Raw genomic sequence first — 23164 nt, 5'->3', positions numbered from 1 at the left:
TATTCAAACTCACTGCTCATCAGACAGTATTGCTAACCAGAAGTAATGGGAAATTCGAGTATTACGATTTAACTACATTCTTTTGAGCGCCAGGTTTGTGGATTTAAGGTGTGCACAGCATTTCAGTTCACTCTGCTGAATCAAGCTGCATCAGGCTGCTGACAGACCTTTATCAGGTTATTTCTTAAAAACTTTATTTGACAAAGGTTTCCATGTCACATTATGCAATAAATCTGACTGTATAAAGAACCTATAAGATAATTTGCTTTCTTGCAGTAATCAGGCCTTGAAAAACACTGAAAATGAATAAATATAGTTGTACTTTGGTTGGTGATGGTGATTCATTTTCATCTGAACTCAAGCAGGTCTCAGAGGTTTTACACAGTTTGTACCTTTTGTTTGACTATTCCAGGAATTTCAACCCTGAGCTGTTTACCACACAGTAGGGACAGCTTGAAGTGGGATGTGCAGTAGCGCAACAATTCCCAGATGGGATATTAAAGGGTCTGATGCATGTTGTGCTGCATGGTAATGTGCAATATTCAAAGTTTGTGTGGTGGAGCACTTCAGCAATCTGATTACACCCAGGTGGGAGCTAAATTTCAGACTGGATGTTTTTGCAGGGGTGCAGCCCAGCTTGAAGACACAGGATGCAGGAGGATCTATACCTGCATGTGGTGGTCTTTATCTTCCTGATGGATAGTAATAGTAATCAGGTAATTAGCCACTTTTATTATTCCTATTAATCCCAGGTCACTTTTTCAACCCACAGCTTTTTTGACATTTATAATGCAACATAACATCTACATATGTGCCTAGATAAATACAACATAAGGGATGTTGGATTAATGTTTTTTAAAAGCTGAGAATTCACCTACAGCATATGAGATAAACAAAGGAGCCAAAACAAGAACAAGAATAACTTGAAAAACTCTTTCACTTTGTAGTCTGCTTCGAGCTCTTTGTTTCGTGCTGCGTTCAGAACATAAATGGATTTCAATCACCTGCACCGGAGCTTGTTTGTAACCTGGAGCACCTGGATCAGCTTCTCAAGCAGCGGCAGCCTGCAAGTTTCAACGATGGGCAGCATTCACACCTCTACAACAGGACTGCAATCAACACCAGGGTCTGATTTAATCAGATGTGATAAGTGTGAAAAGATTCTAAATGCTTCAGTTGACAACAAATGACACAATTAACTAACTGAACGATGAAAGTGTTGCATACTGTTAAATATTGAAAAGGATGCCGTTGACAGTGTGTGCTGTACTCACAGCTTGTAAATACTTGATGAAAAAACAAAAAGACCACAAACCCATTGAAGCTGTGATGAGCTTCAGTGATTTGAACGTGGCTTCACGTAAATTACGTGAGCAAATCATCTCAACTGGCACTGACAAAGGTTATAAATTTTCTTTATTATAATCCTTGAAACAGCGTTCAGTATACAGAAGTTGCATTTTTTGAGTTGAGAAACCATAAATTGAACAGAAAATGTTTTTTTTTTTTAAATGAACAAAAACAAAACAATAATCGGTGTAAAACAGTCTCCATGTCCATCAGTCATTATCAGATTGAAAATAAAAGCTTTCTGTAGGGATAGCCTGCATATCATTATTTACCATGCATGATAGAGTGCACAAAGGTCTGGTGGCTACTAATGATGAACTGACAAAGCTGTGAAAAGGTTAAAAAAAAAAGGAAGTAAGTGTCAAAAGACCGTGGAAGATTTTGATCTGAACATCTACCCATCAGCAGCAGCGTCCCCCTTAACGTTAAAACCTCTTAATGTTTCATTTTGCTTGATAATTTAATCAGTCTGGATCTCGTCACTTTCATGAGCTTGAATAGACAACAGTCATGAAACCTCCCGAAACAGCACAGTATCATAGAAGTGTAGGATGTATATTTGGGATCATGCACTTTCTAAATGAGAAGTCTGGAAAATAATTGCTCCCAGTTCAGGGCAGAAGAAGGACAATTATTTTATCCTTTGGTACGACAAGCCTTCAACCTTTGGACAAACTTCCCCCGACTGCACAACTGTGCCGACACGGCTAATTATCTGTGGGCTGGAGTGTTTCTGTTCATGCAGTAATGTCATATTCAAAGGGATTCTATTATTGCCTCTGAAAGAATTTAAGGACTGAGTTACATATCTTCGAGAAAAAAAAAAAAAAAACTGCCTTGACGGGATTTTTCCCTCCATGCTACACGTTTTCTGGCCTGGCTTGTGAACCAATAATCTTGGCAACGTCTGATGTTAAAATGCACAACATCTGTCCAGAGGCACCAACTCAAGACGGCGCTCTCTCATCTCCTTCTGGTCATGCTGCACGTGTCCCTCAGATTGAAAATCAGATTATAAGATAACAAAAAATAAAAACTTCAGATTGCAGCGTCACATTTTTTTCTCCCTCCTGGAGAGTGAAAATACCTTTGGATGGTTATTGCACATAATAAGTACAGAAACAAGTGTGCCATGATGGATGCCAGAGGACTGCGGTCGAGGTATAACAATGAAACTTCACAATGTGGACTATTGCTATCGGTGACAGGATCGAAACTTCTGCCTCTGAGTGAAGCCGATCATTAATGACTGATCTGCTAACTGATCCGACTGCCGCTCGCTTTACGCACTCAATGACTTACCCTCACTTTCCTCCGTCTATCACACTTCACACACTTTCATCTTATCGTTATTCTCTTTCTTCTTTCTTTTTTTACCCACAGCAGTGACGCACACTCGAGTCCAGAGTTTCTAAAAATATTTTGTTGGAGAGGAGAGGACTTTGCACGTCCTCAGACATTCCTGGATACTTTACATTTGGGTGAAATAAATAAATAAATAATAATAATAATAATAAAAATCATGATGCTATACGTTGAAATTTAATATTCCATAAATTTCATTCCTAGAGTGAACATGCAACAGTCAGTTGCTGTTTTCTCGTTATACTTTGAAGCAGCACTTGTCACATGGATATATAAAAATAAAATTAAATACAAATAAATAAATTAAAAAAAAAACATACACAGAAAAAAGTGCAAATGTACATTTGTTTACAGCATGACATATTCACTGTACAATCATTGATTATATACTCACATTATTTTTATGCATTATAATAAGGATTACTAAGTAGCATAGTTTGAGTAAGAAATATTTCATAGCAAGTCTATTTGAAAATATTTGCATTGCCTTGTGACTAGGAGAGGCTTTTCTAACATTGCTGAGGTGAATGTGTGTGTATGTGTGTGTGCGTATGTGTGTGTGTGTATGCGTATGTGTGTGTTTGTGTGTGTGTGTGTGTGGGGGGGGCCCAGCAATATGTAAGTAGACATGAGGTGTGTGTGCAAACAAATAAAGCGGAGGAAACTCATATCATTCTAGTTTAGAGGCACAAAAAAACTGCCCAGCCAGCATTTCAAGTATCTAGCATTGTTTTTGGACAAACACACATCTGTCAGACATCAGCAAAGCAGGGAGAACGAGAGGGGAAGGGGGGGTGGGGGGGGACCAGGGTGCTTCCGGTCGCAGCTCAGGGAGGAGGCAGCTAGAGTCATACGAGTGGAAACAAGCATTTCAAAGAGTCGTGTCAAAACAGTGACACTGATTAGAGAAACATCAGGAGTTTGTTTTTTTTTTTTTTTAAACTGTAGAACAGTATGTTGTTTGCTATTGCACTTCACTCACACACAGATTCCCTCCAGACAGCGTCGCTTTCACATTTTGCTCCGGATTTGCCAGACGCTTCCTCGTTCATGGCAGAAACAAACATGTTCAGCAGGAGACGGCCTGCTTGCAGGTGTGGTCACGTGGGGCGGATCCACATCGGGCCGCATCTGCCAAAGAGTTTCACGAGGACTTCATCCCTCTTTTTCAGAACGTTCGACCGCCGTCCGTCGTCCGTGACGGGAGGGAAATTCCGCAAAGATAATCCACGCCGGAGACGGAAAGCAGAGAAGGTCGTCCTCCGGCAGTCGGTTTTATCGGAGAAGTTATCGGGTTCTTGGCAAATTCATCTGATAAGACCATCGTGCGGGAGAGCGAGATAAGCCGTTGTTAGAGCATCCACTCAGAAGAGGGGGAAATCTCGCTCCTGGGTGATTTTGTTGCGTTTGGAGCAATCACGTACCAATTCACTGGATTTGGATGCTGATCTGGGATTATTTCTCAGGCACTGGATTGAGAAGCTACAGTTTACTGGACACTCCTGCACCAAGACGCGTTATATGGCTCCACTTCAGACCCCAGGCTTCGCTTTAGGCTTCGGCCCGGGACTCAAATTTAACAAAAATGACAGATCCAAACATGCTGTCTGGTTCTTTGTTGGAGGTTGTGTTCATTTATGGTGCAGATACACAATAGTATATAGTTTTTTGAGGAATTTGAGGAATTATGTTGCCTTGTGGGCAACTAATAACGGGCAGGAGATAGGATAACTATAATTTAGTTTTTCTTGAATAGCAAATAGCTCCAGTCTGTGTTCTACTGTACAGTTTGTGTAATGGTGCAGCACAGCTTTCTGATGATGATATGTGTCGGATTTGTCTTTGTATATGTGGCAGAGGAAGAGAGACTATATGGTTTCTTGCTATCTCACACTGTCGGGATATGCACGAGCATCCAGATCCACCAGTGGCCGCGTCCGGAAACCTCAGCGCTCCGACTTGACTTTGTAGCGCAGAACGAAGTAGGTGGCCAGTCTGAGGATGAGGAAGAAGACGCCCAGCACCATGAAGTCCACGTAAAGCTTGGCGTCCTCCACATCCAGCAGCTGCAGGACCTCCTCCGGCTTCTGAAACTTGCAGATGGGATCTGGACACTCCAGTTCAGACCGGTTCATCCCGTAGATGGAGAGTATCACCCCCTCGAAGCCATACCTGACACATTAAAAACAGGATCAGACATGAGAACACATTAGTCTAAGATTTATAATGTTTCACATTAAGTCCTGATTAGAAGGTTCAGGTTCTGTCTTGGGATATTAACAGTACCTGACGTAGGACACGTAGGAGCTCCACTGCAGGTATTTGGGAATGGTGTCAAAATTGACGAAGAAGCCGGAGAAGAGGAGGACGGGTATGGCTGTGACGGGACCCACGAATGTTGCCACCTGTTAAACACAGTGGCAGCATAAAACCTACATTACCAATATTCAAATCATCAAAACAAAAAAAAACATCGAAAAATTTTACTCTCACATCAGTGTTTAAAAAAAATGTACTTGCATTCAGAAAAAGGTCACAACTGAGCCTAATTCACTCATTCATTGATCTTAATCCGGCTAATGGACGCTCATTAGCACACTCCACTCTGTAATTAGGATTCTGGAGAATCACCGATCATCATTTTGTAACGACACCATTACTGCTGAGTAATGTGATATTCACTCCTACATCTGTTCACTGGGTGTGGATGTTGTCATCATTCAAATGACTGTCAACAGTTGTAATCTGACTGTTATTTGTAACTATAAGCTAGTTTTTAAATTTTCCTACCGACACACACTGATTGGAGATTGGACCACAGGAAGGCTTTGGAACACGAGTTACATGAAAACCGAGTCACTGCATTACTTCACACTTTGAGCATTTTCGCTATTAGTTTATATTTGCTATAATCTCTAATTGAAATTAAAAAATAATGACTTAATGAAATGTGACGAGCTTTTCTTTCTAAAATAAAGTGCTTTTTCAATTTACTCAAACGAAATGGAAAGGTGCCTGACCGTCACTGGGTATAAGAACAGTCGGACAACTGGAGAATGCCAGATTGGGGAATCAAACTACCAACCCTGGAGTGGAAATATGACCCACTTTCCCAGCTGAGGCTGCTGACCTGCAGGGACGTGGACGCAGCTCCTATCAGCAGACCCAGCGACTGGGCTACCAGGGCTGTGGAGGTGGACAAGGCTACGAAAAGCAGATAGCGTCCGGCTTCCGGCGGCTGTTCGGTCATCCAGTAGACTATACTGCAGTACATGATCGGACATATCACCTGCGGAAAGTCATCTTTAGACACTTTCTGTCCAAACTGTGTTCGACACACACAGAAATCAATGCGAGATGATTGAAAAGTTACCTGGAACGGTATGTCGGCCATAGTTTTAGCCAAATAGTACGCCTTCAGGCTGTACCAGTAGTTGAGATGTTCCCTCACAAACACAGACATCTCCAGTGGAACTGTGTAAAAAAAAACAAAAAAAAAAAACAGGAGCGTTAAAAAGTCTTTCCACTTCAGTCCCTCGAACACACACGAAACCGGGCTTCCAGTCGCTAAACCGAGCATCTTACAGGTTAGTACTGTTGGCATCAGCGCAGCAAACATGAGGAACAGCATGGAGAAGAAGAGGAAGCCAGTGTTGTTGAAAACCTTGCTGGCGTCATTTCCAATTTTCAGGTAAAGCAGACCAATCAGCACTCCGATTGACAGATGGGACATCACCCTGAGGTGAGTAAGCACCTGGAAAGGAAGCAACAAAAATATTAGCGCTACCCAAATTATAGCGTTTCATGCCAAGAAATGAAAAGGAGTGCAAAAAATGTGCAAATGTAGTATTTTACCGTGTCCCTGCATATTGTAACAAAAGTCCTTTTGAAGAGGATACAGAATTGCGTGAATGTACTGGTGGCAAAGCTGTGCTTCTCCAGGGTCCCCGTGTCCTGTGGAATCATAAACAATGAGAATAAAGACGCATGAAGCACCAACAAGACATGATCCAACCATCAACCTTGAATAAATCAATGAGGAGTACATTTATTTAGTGACAAAGTCTTTTCCCTGTAACTTGTAATTTGTTGTCGTGGAAAAAGTGCACTAATGTCTTCTGAGAATAGTCTGGAGGAGCTACATATTTCAACTGAGTGGATGTTGAGAATTTCCTCCGGCTCAGATTTATTGTCACCCCGATACCTCGTGTTATATCTCCTTTGTATTAAATCTGATCAAGCAGTATTTTTCAGTGAGAGGAGTAATGGTGGAAGAAACATGCACGGGAACAGGTGAACACAGACAATTCATCCTGTTGTAAACTACTGACTCCACTGCCTCCAGAAGAGATGATTTAAACAGTTTGATGCTCTCGGTACATATGCAGGTCTTCTGCAGTCTGACAGGGGGTGCTGCACCACCCTCCGCAGTCCCACCTCCCACCCAGCATGCCACATGGTTAATGTACTGTTTACAGAGCTCATTTTCACTGCTTCAGCAGTCAGACGCTCGGCTCGATGGAAAGACTGAGACTGGAGCTGGAACCACCAACCTCGGGACTAAAAGGTGGTATTTTACACACTTTATCACGCCGATAATAAATTCACTTTGATTCATATTGATAATACTATTAATGGTTTTAACCTGCGCTTACAGCTTTTCAGCGATCAAAGAGGCAAAACATCATGCTTTCTGCTGAAGCTCCAGCTTCCTGATGTCTTCCCTGCTACATCCGGCCCACACGTTAAAAACCACACATTTAAATGATGCATGAGGTGAACGCAGTATTGGCTCCTTTTCACTGTCAGCGGCGAAAACACTGCTCAGATTTGCTTTGTGTCATCAAGTAGAACAAAAACACAAAGGACGGCGAGTCTGTGAAATGCTGGGCTTCAGCCAGTGATTAAATGTTAAAACAACAACGTATAAGTCTGTTTCTCTCTCACTGTGCTTAAAATAGCACAATGAGAGAAAAACTTAAAAAAAAAAAAAAGCTGTTATACAAGAGAGGTACCAGCCTTGTCACTCCAAAACAAAGAGTGTTAAAATATATCTGAGGACGAGAAAAGAAAAGAAAAGAAAAAAAACTGTAAATGTTTGATGGAGCAGGAAGTTTAAACTGCACAACGGACGAGAAAAGATGAAGTAGAGCGTGCCGAATGGTTTATATACAGTGTTAGTGATTAGATGATAAAGAGTAACTTATGAGGTTGAGAAAGGCAAAGCGGAGCCGAAAGAGGCTTGGAAAGATCAATAAAATGGAGAAAATACTGAAAACTAAGGTAAAAAAAAAAAAATCCAAGTGATATATAATGTGATCAGCTGTAATGTGACCTGGATTTTGTTTCAGTGGAGCGACCTACCTATCTACCTATATCTGAGCACTGCAGAAATGCAGGAAACAACACGTTCAGTGAAGGGCGTATTTGCAATTTCATCCAACTGTCCGTGTTGAAAGGCTGGCATGTCAGCTGCATGTCAGGGCTGCGTTACTCACACTGTGACACTGAGAGGGGCAGGACGAGTCGCTCTTGTCCCTGGAGTTCTTCTTGCCCTCCTCTGAGCACAGCCCACCCTGCACCGCCTGGAACAGCACTTGATTCAGGTCTCCGTACTCCCCCGACGCCACCTCAATGACTGGGCAAAGAGAGGAAAAGCCAGTAAGAATTAAAAATAAAATCGCGAAACGAGACATGCGTGCATTTTGCAGTGCCCGACTTACTGAAATCGGCGGGATTGTGGTACGTGGGGCAGTGGAGGTTCAGGTTCTTCAGGTAAGGGATGAGGTACGGGACTGTGCCCTTGTATATGCACTGACCCTGACTGAGGATGTACAGCTGGCGGATGGACAAGGTTTTTCAGAGAGATGAACACGGCTTACAAGACAGCGAATCCCTGAACAATACATCAAGAAGTGGCAGAACAACAGGACTGGATCTCGACTGCCGGGCTGCTTCGGCCGCACAGAGTGAACGGCGCTAGCCTGCAGTGACCTGTCTGAGCAGCAGGCAGTGGAGGGTTTGACGGCTACAGCAGCAAAAGCACTTCAGTTACCTTATCAAACATCTCGAAGAGCTTGGCACTGGGCTGATGAATGGTGCAGATGATTGTCCTTCCTCCCTGAGCCAGAGACTTCATGAGGGAAACTACCTGGAAGCACGACGCGCTATCCAGGCCACTGGGATGGAACGGAGAACCAACAGAAAGATGCAATGAATGTTAACGTTAATGTTATGTTGAATTTCTTTGCAATTTAAGCATTGTATCATAGTGAAAGACATCCATACCTGGTGGGTTCATCAAAGAACATGACGGGCGGGTTGTTGACCAGCTCCAGAGCAATGGCCAGTCGTTTGCACTGACCCCCGGAGAGAGCGTTGGTGCGCGTCTGAGCACACTCCTGAAGGCCCAGAGCGGTCAGGATCTCATCCACCTTCGACCCGAACAAACGATGGAAGACAATGACACACACAGTCGACCAGGTGGGTGAGTAATGAATCTTCTTTAATGGTATACGTGACCTTAAACCCTAAATGTCGATGGATGTTGTAAAGAAGGAACTGGTTGTCAATTACTGAGGAAATCAATGCAACGTTGTGCTTTTTGTGACGCTGTTGGAGATATTTTTGGGATTGTTGGGGGGAATATTTTGAATTATAAGTCCAAATTAAAGTATTAAATACAAAATCTCTCGCTTCCTCCTGCTCTCTACATATATTCCAACTCACCAGCTCTTTTTTGACCTGCATGCTCTCATTCAGTTTCAGATTGGCTGAAACCTGAAAGACAGACACGAATTCAGGAATTCTCTTCTCAACATTACGGCTCAATAAGCGGCCCGTGATAATCAGTGGGCTCACCATCATGGCCTCCCTCGCGGTGAGGTGCGGCAGCAGCATGTCGTCCTGCATGATGTAGCAGGACATCTTCCTGAAAGTCCTCAAGTCTCTCGGCCGGCCGTTCACCAGGATGGTGCCTTTCATGCCGGTCTCCCTGTTTCCGCAGGTACATTTAATCAGCTTTAAATAAACCCGGTCATGCATGCAGAACTGCATTAAGTTCAAAAGACCAAACAATTTGACATAAGCCTTAAAGCTCCAGAGCTCACCTGTACCCTGCCAGAATATTCATCAAAGTGGATTTCCCGGCACCAGACGGCCCCATGATGCCGATCAGCTCTCTGCTGCTAAATCTTCCAGACAAACACTTAAGGAGGGCTTTGTAACCTGATAGAGAGAGAAGAAGAAATATGTCTTCTGTATGTTTTTAAATGCTTTTTCATTATGTACTTTCTTCTTCTGCTGTCCAAATTTTACATTCGTCCACTGGTTTTATGAAATATCAACAGCGACTCGTATAGTTTACAACAATCTTTTATACTTATGTATTCAACTTCACACAGGGCATTGGGGTGTAGTAACTACAAGTGAGCGAAGGGGACACCCGGGACTTTCCACCATTATTGAAGGCTGCAAATTTTACACAAACACACACAAAGAGCTAAACTACAGAGAACTAAACTTGTGTAAAAGTTTGCATTCGATAAAATTCAGCAAAAAAGCAAACCATTGCAAACAGGTTTCTGATGTCTGTTGTTCGACGTTGAGGGTGTTAAATTACAATTTTAGTGAACTGATAAGTAGTTGTGTACTCATGTAAGATAGGCTAAAAAGACAGTCAGAGGTTAAAAGACTGTCTAATGTGTGTTTCTTTAAAGAATAATATGGAAGAAAAGACATTACTATAAGTATTCAGTTATCTTTACCCCATGGTGTGAGGTTAAAGACAGTCCACTTGTTCAATTATATGTCTGCTCTTTTTTAAAACATCCTTTTAACCTCGTGGCAGAGGGAAAGATAACCAGCTGCTCCGTTTCACTCGAATATCTTGAGCCGTGCGGCACTCTAAAAGTCGGTTCGCTGAGTTTTGAAGTATTTCGTCAGGATTTTTGAAGATAGAAAGAATAATTTTGTTCTCTCGGCGCTAATCACAGTCTGTCAAACCTGAATCCCAAGAGATAACGGTACAGTCAAATAAGTGGTCAAGCAAATGTCTTGTTCACATTGTCCCTGATAACAGCCACTATAGAAACCCTTAAAAATATATTTAAAAAAAAAAGTATTCTGGGACGTGTGAACTAGAAACAGGTGCATATGCAGCTATTCGTGACTCAAGAAAAGACAATATTCAAGGTGAAGCTGGCAGCAAAAAATACAATGAAAAAAAACACAACACTGCATTGTGGGAGGGCTGGGCATCAGGTGAACAGCAAAGCAGTGCTGGGGGGGAGAGGAAGAGTACACAACATTATAGAAGAGTTAAGATTAGGATGTACACCAGGAGAAGCACGGTGTTGCTTTCCTGCGGCAGTTCTAAAAACAGTTGCTGCGGTGTGGCCTGCAAACGAAGAAGACTGAGATTTTTATGATGCATTTCCTAACCTCAGTGGTTCCTGGAACACAGCAGGAACCGTAAAACAACCAGCCTGATGGATGACAGGTTCTGAAAGCCTGTAGAAATGGAGAGTTAAAAAGGGGGCTGTGAGCATCCTGCCCGCCGCCACCTTTGCCTCCCTCGCCTTCCTCATCTCTCCAGGGTCCACGCCGGCTCTTGTTCCCGTCTTGAGCTGTGTGATTAGGGTCTCGGCAGGGCTGCCTGCCAGCCACCTTAAGCCTAAAGCACCCGACGGCAGCGCCCCTTCCTCCTCGCTCAGTCATTACATCAGGCAGCCTCCGCTCAGACGGCGGCCGGAGGAGCAGCCGTGCCCCGGCATGTGGTGCATACTGATGATCTAACCGCTGCTGTAGGTCGCGCATGATAATGGTCTTATCTGGGTAGGGCGTGCTGGCTCACCAGAGCGCCAGCGTCCACTCCTGATGCCCCTGAGATGCACAAACATAACAGCGAGTGACAGTATAGACTCAGAGAGTCCAGCCCGATCCCACAGGTGATCTCACAGCCTGATCAATAGGGTGTGGTCGAAGAGCATGACTCAAACTGAGGGCCTGAACGGAAATCGCACGTGGGATTGCAGAATAACACGGTGAGACTCTTGATTAAAGACATAAGACCTATAACAAATTAAATTTATATTAAATATTAATGATGTGATGTGGTAAAAGAGTATTAATGATGAATAAACTGTGCTCTGCTTAAAAAAACATCATTAACTCTGCAGAGTAATACACATACATCAGTCTGTGCATTATTATTTGTCAAAGTCAGCGATCTGATTTACTCACAGTGCAACTTTACCACCCACAGTGCAGTAACAGATCTGCACGTGGCACAGAGGTGGCGGCTAATGCAACCCGGAGCCGCTGGTCTCAGGAGGAGACGTGGAGGGAGCTACACTGCTCTGATAAGCTCACTCCTCTCTGCACAACATTATGAGCAATCTCACTCCAAGAAGCAAACCTAATAACGCAGAGGACATCATTAAATTAATTGGTCCAAGCCGTGAAATTATACAGAGTGTAAAGTGGAAATGAACAAATGCAGGAACCCAAATGAAGCAATGAGATGTGTCCTTATGTCCTTGGTTAGTTGTGGCTCGTCCCCTCCTCACACATCAGAATGATCAGTACATGAAAGCCTTGGAAACACTGCTTTATTAATTAATTAATCTATTAAAAATGTTTCTTTCTTTCTTTATTTTTTTGCTTAAGCTCGCAGTACAAAATCTGTGCGGCATGAACAAAATTTCTTTTAGTTCCCAATTGATTATAATCTTAAATTTTCAAAACCTAACTCCCAGAAACATTGAACATTTTAGTACTGAAGAACGGACTGCTTCCATCACACAGTCATAAATTAGAGTTATCACGTGCATGGCGATGCATTTTAAAAGGAGCGCTGGTGTGGAAGCTGTGTCTCTGCATGAGAGCATCCCTCCTTTCTCCTCCTAACACGCGGAGTTCGGTGGTGCAGGTGCAGAACGGAAGCACATGCTAAATCACCTAAAGGCATGTAAACATTTCCCGCTCAGCTCCCCCTGCTTTCCAGGGCTGGGCTAGTGTTTCACCAGTTATCTCCCACGGGGGGGAAAATACCGTCAACACGAATGCAGGTCACGGCGGCTTCATCCTCGCAGGGATAAATGGTCGGACCATTTGTCGCAACCGGAGTAACCTACAATAACAAATGCAGCAGAGGGGCCGCTCATACATCAGCCGACCCTCCTCAGCCCTTTCATAATAAAAGAAGTGACTCTACATTCACTGTAACTCGCAAGAGCTTCCTTTTGGTGATCCTTCCTGTTTCACGGAGACATCTGAAGAGATGATTCATAAGTAATGTGATTCAAGGCCCAAAACGCATTAAAACACAAATGACTTCATGGGTTTATGGCTGATGCTGTGCGTCATGCACTTTCTCCTATTTCCTCACGACCAGCTATTTACGAGCGTATAATTCAGCAGAGACGACACAGAAAAAATGAAATTCACTGACAATGAAAGGAAGGAGCTCCACAGCATTGCTAAGCTGCCCATGATTATGCCTGTTTTCCAGCTTTCACCAGACAGCTGGAGGAAAAAAACTCAGAGCTTAGCTTGTTAAATAAGACACAAGCAGTGACAAGCCCCCTCCGTGTGAACGACAACGTATGTCAGAAATAAACAGGTATTAATAAAGATGAGCGGCAGAGCGGGTTTCAAGGTTCATAATGTGATGCAAACAGTGAGATCGGACTGCGAGGATTCAACGCCTTTGTAAAGCTTGAAGAAAAAGACTTTGTTTTCACACATCATCAGCCTGATGAGCTCAAGCAGCAGGCGCCCCGAGGAGACGACACAAACAAAAGCACAAACCACGGCTTGATCGTAAGTGGAAAAACATGCTAATCAAGGCACAGCCAAAAAGTTATTGATCTCATCCCGAGAGACCCCCAGTAGCTTTTATTCAAGCCACAATCCTCTTTGATTCTGTACATGTGCCGAAGTCTCAGAGAAGAACAGCCGGCACGCCTCGGCCAGACTTCCATAATGGACATCAATATTACACAAGACTTTAAATAACAACACCTGCAATACTTCATGTAAAGCCCTCCCCAGGATGCTATGTGGACGACGTAGATAAAGAATTCATCTGAGGCGGCCGCTTCCCACCCTGCTGAACACACAGGGCGGGACCGGTTTGCACAGGGAGGCTTTGTTTGACGGGCAGGGGTAGCTGAAGGTTGGAGGGCTTCATCAGGATCGAGGGCAACGGGTTTAAACGGCACCTATCGTCACAACAGAGGAGGAAGACAGCCGAGCACCGTGCCAGCCTGCGAGTGTAAATTATTTACTATGTCTAAACTCTGCTGAGCGCAGCAGACCTTACAGGCCGACACAGCATGGCGAAAGGCCCAAGGCCCCAAAGTGTTCATGGGTAACTGGACCGGGCCACACGTGGCAGGATAACGGAGCGAGACAACAAAGACAACGGAGGAAAAATATATTTCTCTCAGATGTCGGGTCGGCTTTGAAAAGGCCTCCCTCGGAATTTCTGCACTCCGGTTATCGATCGTCAAGGGTGGAGCCTGCCGTGCTCATCCATCATGGTTACTACGGCGAGCAGAGCTGACAGTACCTCTCCTCCTCCACCAGGGACCCTCCCGGATGGTGTAAGAGAGCTCAATGAACTCCAGGTCCACGGCGGAGCGGCGTGGGAGGTGGGAGAAGCGCTGGGCCTCGGTGATGTGGTTCTCCACCTTCTTGAGGTGGGTGAGCAGCGGCGCCTCCTGGGGGGCCCCGCCGGGGAGCTTGGTCTCCTCCATGGGGATGCTGACGGAGCCCGGCTCCATTGTCTTTTCAGCCATACTGGAAATCTGCAAAGAGGAACACATATACTGTATCAGTGCAATTTTTTTTAAAAGATGGTGGACTCCTGCCTCATGTTCCTACATTTTTTTTTTTTTAGAATACATAAATGTTGTTTTTTTGTTTTTCTTTTGTGACAAAACAATTATTCAGTTCTTTTACATTAACAGTGAGAGCATATGGAATAATTTGCAAACTGACACACGTTAAAGAACTGTATGCATTCCTTTAGAAATCTTTCAGACTCATGACTGATGCAGCAATAAAACAGGCCTTGACGGCCACAGCCAGCCTCACTCTCACTCACACTTCCTTTTTTAAGTTTCAGACAGCCACACCCCAAACATCTCCTGTTTACTCCACACAAATTATTTCATTAATTCATTTATCTAAGCCTTACACTGTTTAAATGGAGTGCACACATTTACACACTGAAAGACTATCATTACCACATTTTGTTTTGTTTAGATAATGTTATCTTTTTGAGTTACCCTGCTGTTGGGAGGCCCCATCCTGGGGAGGCGAAAAGTCAAAGGCCCAGAAACTCTTTCATGATCAAGACTATGTAATCAGCTAAACCATCTGTTGCCAAGTTGGGGGGGGGGGCGGGGGGTGACTTCAGTTAAGTTGCCCCCACTATTACCCATGAGTGACGTTATTCCTGTTTCCCCCTCTGGTCTCAGTTGGTTTTACCCAGTCATGATAAATACTCCCTCTCAGCTCAGTAAGTTAGTTAGTTATGTTAATACTTAATTTTCAGTTTGTTCTTTTCACTTCTAATCAGTTAAGAAGTTTTATTTGTATTTTCTTGCGGATAAAAGAAACAGTTTTCAATAAACTCCTGTTTTGCTGTTACTGCTTGGTCCCTGACACAGAAGAAACAACATGAAACCGGATGGACACTGATCACCAAACAAGGCTTTTCATTGATTACCATTGATTGATTGTTTTCTGAAGATCTTATTGTCCTATAGGAATTTATCACCTCTGCAAACAAGTCGACACGAAGGTGTGCTCCATGAACGATTTTAGAATTCCTGCAGACATCATCTCAAAACAGGCTCTGGACATGATCTGATTAGGATTTTTTTCGATGGACTGACTGCTTGGAGGGAATGAGATTCAGAGTGTTAGGAGCTGGGATCTGGTTTCAGTCCTGCAGCATGCTTACAGGACTGCTGATTCACATGGATTTCCTCCTAGACGAGGCGGCCTGTCTGAAGCGTAAACTGAAGAGCTAAAGCCAGTTCAAAAGCTCTGTAAAAACGTGAAACTGAAAGAAACAACAATTTACCCTTAAAGGATCAATCCACAAAGAGGGTCTTGTAAATATCATTTCATTGATTGTGTACATTAGTAAATGTAATGAATTACTGGATATTTTAAGAAATGTTTCAACTACAGTCAGACAAAAAAATAACGTTTTTGAGTGCCAACCTGCATTAAAAGGGTCCATTAAAATTAACATGCTGATTAATTTACATTTCCAACACATAAGCTTTCCTGTATGTCACCATCCAATACTTCTGTGATTATGCAATACAATCATAACAAAAAACAGCAGTGAAAACAAGGCAATATCTAAATAGTTAGGATCATTGTTTCCTAATGCATTATATGAAAAAAAATGTGATTAAGCAGGCTGGAAATTGTTGCTAATTGTAATCCACCACACCACAACGCAAATAGCTCTCTTTGGGATGGATAAAACAGATGAAACAGCACAAGATGACAAATGAGTCGCTCATCCCCGCTGTCCTCTCCAAACTGTGATCACTTTAGGAACATTAATCCTCGCGAAATCATCTTTCCAAATGGATGACAGAGAAAGCAAGGGAGCCCTCAAAGGGACTCGCAGACATCAGAGCTGTAAACACAACCACTGAAAACGAGCATGTTCTGCTGCCATGCAATACCCCGCAGTGTTGTAGTACACTCCACCAACTGTCTACGATCCATGACCTACTGTACGTGTAATAAAATATCTTCACGTGAAGTGGTCCACTGATGAAAATTGACCATGGCTTCTATTGATCAGGCTGCCATTAGTGACTTTCCATTACCAGACTGCATATGAGCCATGTAAAACACTGACAGACTTTAATGGCCTCTCAGGCGGAGGAAGGCCTCCGTGTCCTGTCATGTGCGGCCCCAAAGGCGGGACACGTGAGCACACACAGCCACAGATAGTAAAAGTCTCCTGCAAGAGGATGAAATATGGTTATTCGGTGCATCTGTAGAGCTTTGCGTTGACGTGGTCATTCTGTGTTCCAGACTCAGGAGGGATGGGGGGGATGCTCTCAGGACGCACCTGTTAACAGTAAACTGATGAAGATGAAAGCATCAGTGAGTTTTCAATGTGGGTGAGGGAAATGTGGCTTCACCAATCAGTTACACCGCACATGCACAGAGAGCACAACAGTTGGACGTACTTCTTGCTGTATGCGGAGATGGAGCGGGTGGGCAGCTCACCCCTGGACGAGAGCAACAGGGCTCAGTGGATCCCGGCAGACGAAACAGCCCGGTCCGTCCACATGAGAGGCTCTCTCAAACAGTGCCAGAAAACAACAAAAACAAACACACACACACACTCACTCACACACACACACACACACACATACACACACACACACAGGAATTAAGATGCTCACTGTGCACCACAGTCTAGGAAAAATCCGGATGTGCTGTGGGGCACTGAAGGACCGAGCCGTGTTCTTCTTATCGATGTCTCCAGGGGTGCGGCGCACATCATCCTGCATCCACCACAGCGACCCCCGAGATTCACACCATGTCCGGCCTCACAACTATGACTGCATCCCGGAGAACCGTCAGGGGAGCAGGACGCCTGTCATGTTTTCTCCCTCGCCAGGATTATTTCCCCGCTCTTATGAAATCCGTCCGATCCCGAAGCAGCCCGCTCACGTACATCTTCCTCCTCCTCCCCCTCCTCCTCCTCCTCCGCGGTGCTGATGGCGATCTTCGCTCCCCGGCATGAGGGGAATCAAACGCAGGGGGGGTTAAAATGGAAATCCTCCAAACGGTGTTGCGGATGCTGGAGCAGCATCAGCTGCAGCTCGATGGAGCAGCCGCCGTCATCCTCTGGCCGGCTCGTGCGTCTGTGCGCCGCTGCGCGCGCCGGTCTGGGATACAGGGCGTTGCTGAGAGGAGAGGATGCTACGGAGGAAGCACTGCTTGGATCCACTCATTATTCCCTCTGATCTCCCCCTGTGTGATGAATAAAGTCCAACATGAAAAGAAAAGAACCTCCAAAAAAAAAAATCAGTGTCTTGTTTGAAGGATCATTGCAGAGACATTAATATTGGACTTCCTGTCAGGACATTTTGTGATTTAATGCTGGGAGGCTAATCTAAAAGTTGTTATAACTTCAGAGGTAATCATATTAATACAGATAATCCTGAATTATTAAAAGTTTTTCTACTTTTATCTGTTGTGTCTCGGATGGATGAGGGAGAGGGAGTTGAAATCCAGCCTCTGTTATTGATAACATATCCCTTCCTGCCAGACTCCGCTGCTACAAACACGCTGATAAATAGGCTTGATGTGTGTGACAGTGGGAGTAAACACGGGGGAGGTTTCTGGGTGAGATGTAGGCCCCGATCTGTCTCTTTAAAGGCCGCACCTGCGCAGCTGCCGGGTGCTGATGCTGCAGTGCCCGGGTTATTTTCGGTAAAACAGCCGGGGTTACTCGCGTTCAAAGCGGGCCCTACACGGCTTACATCACCCCCGAGAGGGAATCAAAACCATTTTTAGCCAATCGCACCTTCCTCTTAATCAGACCAATTTAAAACGAGGCTCTCTGGTCGCCGCTTGAGCAGTCTCAGCACGCCACGGCCCATCTCTGGCTGTGTGACTTACCTCCTTATGGTGGCTAATATTATCACTCAGGACTGGGATCGAGACACATGCACAAAAAAAATCTCTTCATCGCACCGTTATAAAGATAAATCACTTCGTGATAATGTTTTTTCTTCTTCTCCTCACCTTGGTGTACTGAAGATGATTCAGTTTGGACCATCTGAACAAAATGATCCCACCTTACTGGATACACTTTGAACAAAATCTCTTCTATTCTTAAAAAAGTGTGTTTTTATTGGGGGTTCAATCTTTTTCATGCTTCACTGATAAGTTTGTTTCTTCCATTTATTCTTCCACTTCAAAGGCCAAGTCCTCATTGCATTATGTAGTGCATGAAGCGATGTGACCTTTAACCTTCTCAAGTGTGCATACATGGATTACCTAAAAAAAAAAGAAACCCTTCTAATGAACATAACTACAAGAGAGAATTATCAATCAAGTAAATGACTATTATATAACTTTACAGATTACAGTTTTCTACCTTTCATGTCACACTGACAGTGAAGGGCTGTGGATTTTTGTGTGGACATAAGAACACATGTTTCTGTGAATATTTAAACTCTATTCTGGGTCTGGGTGTGTTTGCAAAGGTGGGTTCGGCCTTCTATAAGTACTGAGGAGATGTGATGTTAGGCATGTGAGGAGAAAGAGATCGACCAGGATGTCACCGATAACAGCCGCTCTGCTCTCTGTGGGCTTTCTCCTGGCGCTGACACGAGGAGCTCCCACAAACACAGGTAATGTAAAGAAACATGACCTCTGGCTTGTATTTCATGACTCACCGCATCTCTAGTGAGTATGACTCTGCTTGTAGATGGAGCGTCTCTCCCGATCCGGCTGTCTGTGGAGAACGACCTGTCTAACGTGCCCCCTGAGTTTTACCAGACCTCCGTGGTGGAGGGAGGCGTGCTGCTGGGAGCTCTGAGGAGACTGCAGGGAATGCAGCGTGGCTTCGAGTAAGACCAAACACACACTCCCTCTTTAATATCTCTGAATTTCACCTCTCTTAACAGGTGATCAAGCAGTTTTCCTCTTGCATAGTTAAGCTGATGGTGACCAGTTTTTTTTTTTTGTACTTGACCCCTAAAAAACAAACAAACCCTCCTGTCGGTAGGTTCACGGTGAAGGAGGACCCAGATTTGGGCCTGCTGATCGAGAGCGTGAACAGAGTGGCTGGAAATAAACACGCGCAAACGTACTGGGAGATCCTGTCGGAAAGCTCCGGAGTGCAGAGCAGGCTGGATGTGGGTGAGTTTCCTCCCTGGAGTTTAAGCGCAGCACATCTGAGGAGGACTTAATGAACTGTAATGACACTGGAGAATTAGCCGTTCTTTCACTTACTGCTTCGGGTTATTCTTTAATGTGATTATTCAAAAATTGGTCTGTCATCGTCATCATCGTGAGAGATTTGCTAAAATCACTCCTGGATTTTCAAGAGATGCTGAACTTATCTTGTAATTAATAACACATTGACCTCACATAATTTGAAAATTCAAATACGTCTCCTCTCCGCAGGGGTCGGCTGCTACAGACCCAGAGCAGATGAACACATCATCCTGAGATTCAGCACCTGGAAACCCCAAGAGTGACGACAGCCATGAAGTTCTGAGTCTGGAACATGAAACCTGGGTTTTCTTTGACATTTTCATTTCGAGGGTTCTCTGTGGATCAGTGCTTCTGCCTGCTGTTATGGGAATCAGAACAGCAGCATCTAGTGGCTGTAATCGGTAATGTCATCTTCTCAGTGCAAACAGAAAATAAAAGTGAATCATCCATCCATCTCCTGCATCACTTCATCCAGATGAGGGCCACTGGAGGCGATAATGAGAATCTGTGCTTTACATTTTATAAACTTCTCTCCTGTGGCTCAGAAATAATAAATATTTGAGGAAATAATCATATTGGAATGATCGAGTTGTGATTTCTGTCAGTTATTCTGTCAGGGGATATTAAAAAAATTGGATATCTCTGAAAAATAATGTTTTATTGACTAGAATTGCATGAGGAGAGTGAATAAAAGATATAGATATGTGAATAATTCCCCCAAAACAGATCTAATAAAGGTGTGTGTGACCGGCGGCTTAAAAGAAACATAATCCGTTTAAATGCTGACTAATCCTTTATTTTTTAAAATGCATCACAAATCATTTTTCATTTTTAAAATTAATATGTAGAATATAAAAATAAAGATCTTAATTTACAGAAAATACTTTGCCATTTCTAGTAAATGAATGAAAGTGTGAAAAACAGCAGCCAGCCACGGTGTGAGGTTCAGTGCAGCGTTCGTGTTAACCCCCGACTGACTCTTTGCCCTCTGGAAACAGGATTAAGGTTTCAGCTCCGTCCAGGACAGATGGACACAGACGAGCAGCGACACTCCGATGCTAATCTTTATAGCTTCACTTCCCTTTCCTGTCGTCTTTTAATGCTGACCTTCATCTTTCCTTCACAAATCCGCCTGTTGACATGTTGAAGGGAGGGAATAATATGTTGAGAAGTCAGAAAGAAATGAAAAACTGAATCACCAGAAATTGTTTAACTTAACAAAAACTGTCATCTGTTCACTAATAAGCCTGAATTTAACAATTTCCTTAATAATAATAATAATAATAATAATAATAAAAAAAGAGCCTGGCACTTCAGTTTTTGATATTTCATTTCATTACATCGCTAAAGTTTGATACAACCTCAGCGGCATAAATCTCCCAAACTTACTCTTTTTGACGTTTTTGCCATAACTTATCACATAAATTGACTTGCAGCTCGAACTGAATCAAGACAAACTTGAACTTCAGGCACGGACAAGAGGTGGCCAAACTATGGCCCTGGGTCCAGCTGTGAGACGTCTACTTGTACTTCTGAGTTTTAACACTGTCGTGAATGAAGCCAAAGCTAATTAAAGAACCAAAACAACACCATATTCCCCTTCGATTGGTATATATATATATATATATATATATTTATGTGGCCCTCAGTATAAGTTGGGACACAGAGTCTTATGCTTTAGAGAAAGTGGGGTGGGGTTGCTGACACAGAGACTAAAGTTTTAAAACATCCTGGTTTTAGTTCACTAACTTTTCCACACAATTGGATGAAAGAGTAAAAAGCAGAGCACGATTCTGGGACTGTGTGCGCTTGCGGTCTGTATCTCTTCTTTGCGCTGTCAATTTCTGTTTCCCAGTGTTTCACCCTGCAGACACTACACACGGAAAGGACAGAATTACTGCACGATTCTCTCTGTGTGATGTTGAAGTCTCGTGTTTAGTTCCTTTAGAAACGACTCACCGCAGGATAAAGCACAGTCGCAGATGCAGGGGACGCAGTGTGCGAAGAAGCGCTTCCAGCCCGTCTCCTTCTTCTTGCAGTTGTCTAACCGGGTGCAGCCTTGTTTCGGGGGGCCAAAGTAGCTCTTATTTGTGCAGGTGGAGCTGCACGGCCCATCCAGCTCCCCCTCGTTGACTTCAACCCGCCCCAGCTGACACATCCCTGCAAGGCAGGGTGAAGAGCTGAAAGGTAGGCGAACGTCTGAATGTCTCGCCACGTGGTTGGAGGTTACTCACGAAGGCAGGTGGGCTTCGGCGTCCAGAGGCCGTTGGGCTGGCAGGACCGGACCGGGTTCCCCACCAGCATGAACCCGGGACGGCAGGTGTACCTGACCACTGAGCCCACCCACCAGTCGTTACCGAACACCGCGCCGTTATAGTCCACGTCCGGCCGGCCGCAGTTCACTGGCGCACGGAGGAAAGACGTCAGAACTCGAGAGGACGGCGACTTCCAACGTGCTTGACTGATATAAACAGCCTGACCTCTGCAGAGGGACTTGTAGCCGAGCCAGCAGCAGTCCGAGTCTCCGCAGGCGTCTCTCCTCAGCTCCCGGTGCCGGCCCCGGCAGCCGCCCACACACAGAGGCGCCGACCCGGACCAGTAAGTGTCCTCAATCAGATCCGGCTGAGGAATCCATTCAGTTTCACCTACGGAGCATTAAACACATTAATTCACGAGCACCGAGAGAATCATCTCGTCATCAGGCTGCTCTCACTCAACTCTCATCAGCGGAGGTCTTACCACTACCTTCCAGCTCTCCGGTCCACTCAGGAAGCTGAGAAATCCCCTGGTGAAAGCACCCAAACAGCAGCAGCAGCAGCAGCGTATTTAACCTCATCTTCTGCTGCTCTTAGTTTCTGTTGAAAAACTGGCAAAGCATCTGGGAATTGAGCAGAAACATTACGCCGCACATCAAAGTGGACCAGATCATCACTCAGCAGTCAACAGACGTGGAGCCATTAGAAGCCGTCCCAGCGGAGCCCGGTTCACCCACCGTTAAGAAGCACACAGAGTTTAAGTAACACTACTACTAAGCTGTGTGTGTGTGTCGTCTAATCTTCTGCTCACAGCTAATGCCGCGCGCCGCGTATCACGCTGTGACTTTGGAAAAGATTTCAATCACAGGAACAAAAACCAGAACGAAAACTTTAAGAAGCTCAAAGCAAAAAACAAACCGAGTGGAATAAAAAGCCATTTTTGTGTCTATTTTAGATAAAATATGAGGCAAAAATCTCTTAAGTGTGTACTTAAATTCTGTTGATCTTCACGGAGCTCCTCTATTTACCATGATTAACACACTCCTCTGTAGTGAGGCCGAGTCTAAATCCCAGCCAGAGCTGCAGTAGAGCAGCTGAGTTCAGCAGAGGGAGCCACACAGACTGTGGAAAACCCAGTAAAACCAGATCTTGTGCAAATTTCAGAAAAAAAACCTTCCAACAAGATG

At 44.2% G+C, this 23164-nt stretch overlaps 1 protein-coding gene across 2 annotated transcripts; it reads right to left on the bottom strand.

Moving 5' to 3' along the window:
- Positions 1–1399: 1399 nt before the first annotated feature.
- Positions 1400–17388, bottom strand: abcg4a (ATP-binding cassette, sub-family G (WHITE), member 4a). 2 transcript variants are annotated; one of them, XM_030100385.1, is made up of 15 exons: positions 17172–17388; positions 14291–14528; positions 9825–9942; positions 9577–9709; positions 9445–9495; positions 9004–9149; positions 8771–8894; positions 8439–8553; positions 8214–8353; positions 6571–6669; positions 6301–6469; positions 6089–6189; positions 5846–6004; positions 5002–5120; positions 1400–4887 (listed from the first exon to the last, which is right to left on the bottom strand). In XM_030100385.1, the coding sequence occupies exons 1-15, from the start codon at positions 17277–17279 to the stop codon at positions 4662–4664; spliced, it is 2046 nt and encodes a 681-aa protein (XP_029956245.1). In that variant the 5' UTR covers positions 17280–17388; the 3' UTR covers positions 1400–4661. The 2 variants fall into 2 exon arrangements, with proteins under 2 accessions (XP_029956245.1, XP_029956244.1); XM_030100384.1 differs by lacking the exon at positions 17172–17388 and adding an exon at positions 15012–15043.
- Between the last annotated feature and the right edge of the window lie 5776 nt (positions 17389–23164).

The sequence above is a fragment of the Salarias fasciatus genome, chromosome 10 (genome assembly GCF_902148845.1).
Source record: "Salarias fasciatus chromosome 10, fSalaFa1.1, whole genome shotgun sequence".
Lineage (NCBI taxonomy): Eukaryota > Metazoa > Chordata > Actinopteri > Blenniiformes > Blenniidae > Salarias > Salarias fasciatus.
The sequence above is the reverse complement of the archived record's forward strand: the minus strand, read 5'-3'. Positions and strand labels throughout refer to the sequence as shown.

Bases quoted from the DNA above. Each gene is read 5' to 3' on its own strand.
- abcg4a (XM_030100385.1), bottom strand. From the start codon at position 17,279: ATGCAGGATGATGTGCGCCGCACCCCTGGAGACATCGATAAGAAGAAC. The intron at 14,529-17,171 runs GTGAGCATCTTA...TCCTCTTTGCAG, and splicing joins TTCCTAGACTGTGGTGCACA to ATTTCCAGTATGGCTGAAAA. The intron at 9,710-9,824 runs GTGAGCTCTGGA...CTGCGGAAACAG, and splicing joins AATATTCTGGCAGGGTACAG to GGAGACCGGCATGAAAGGCA.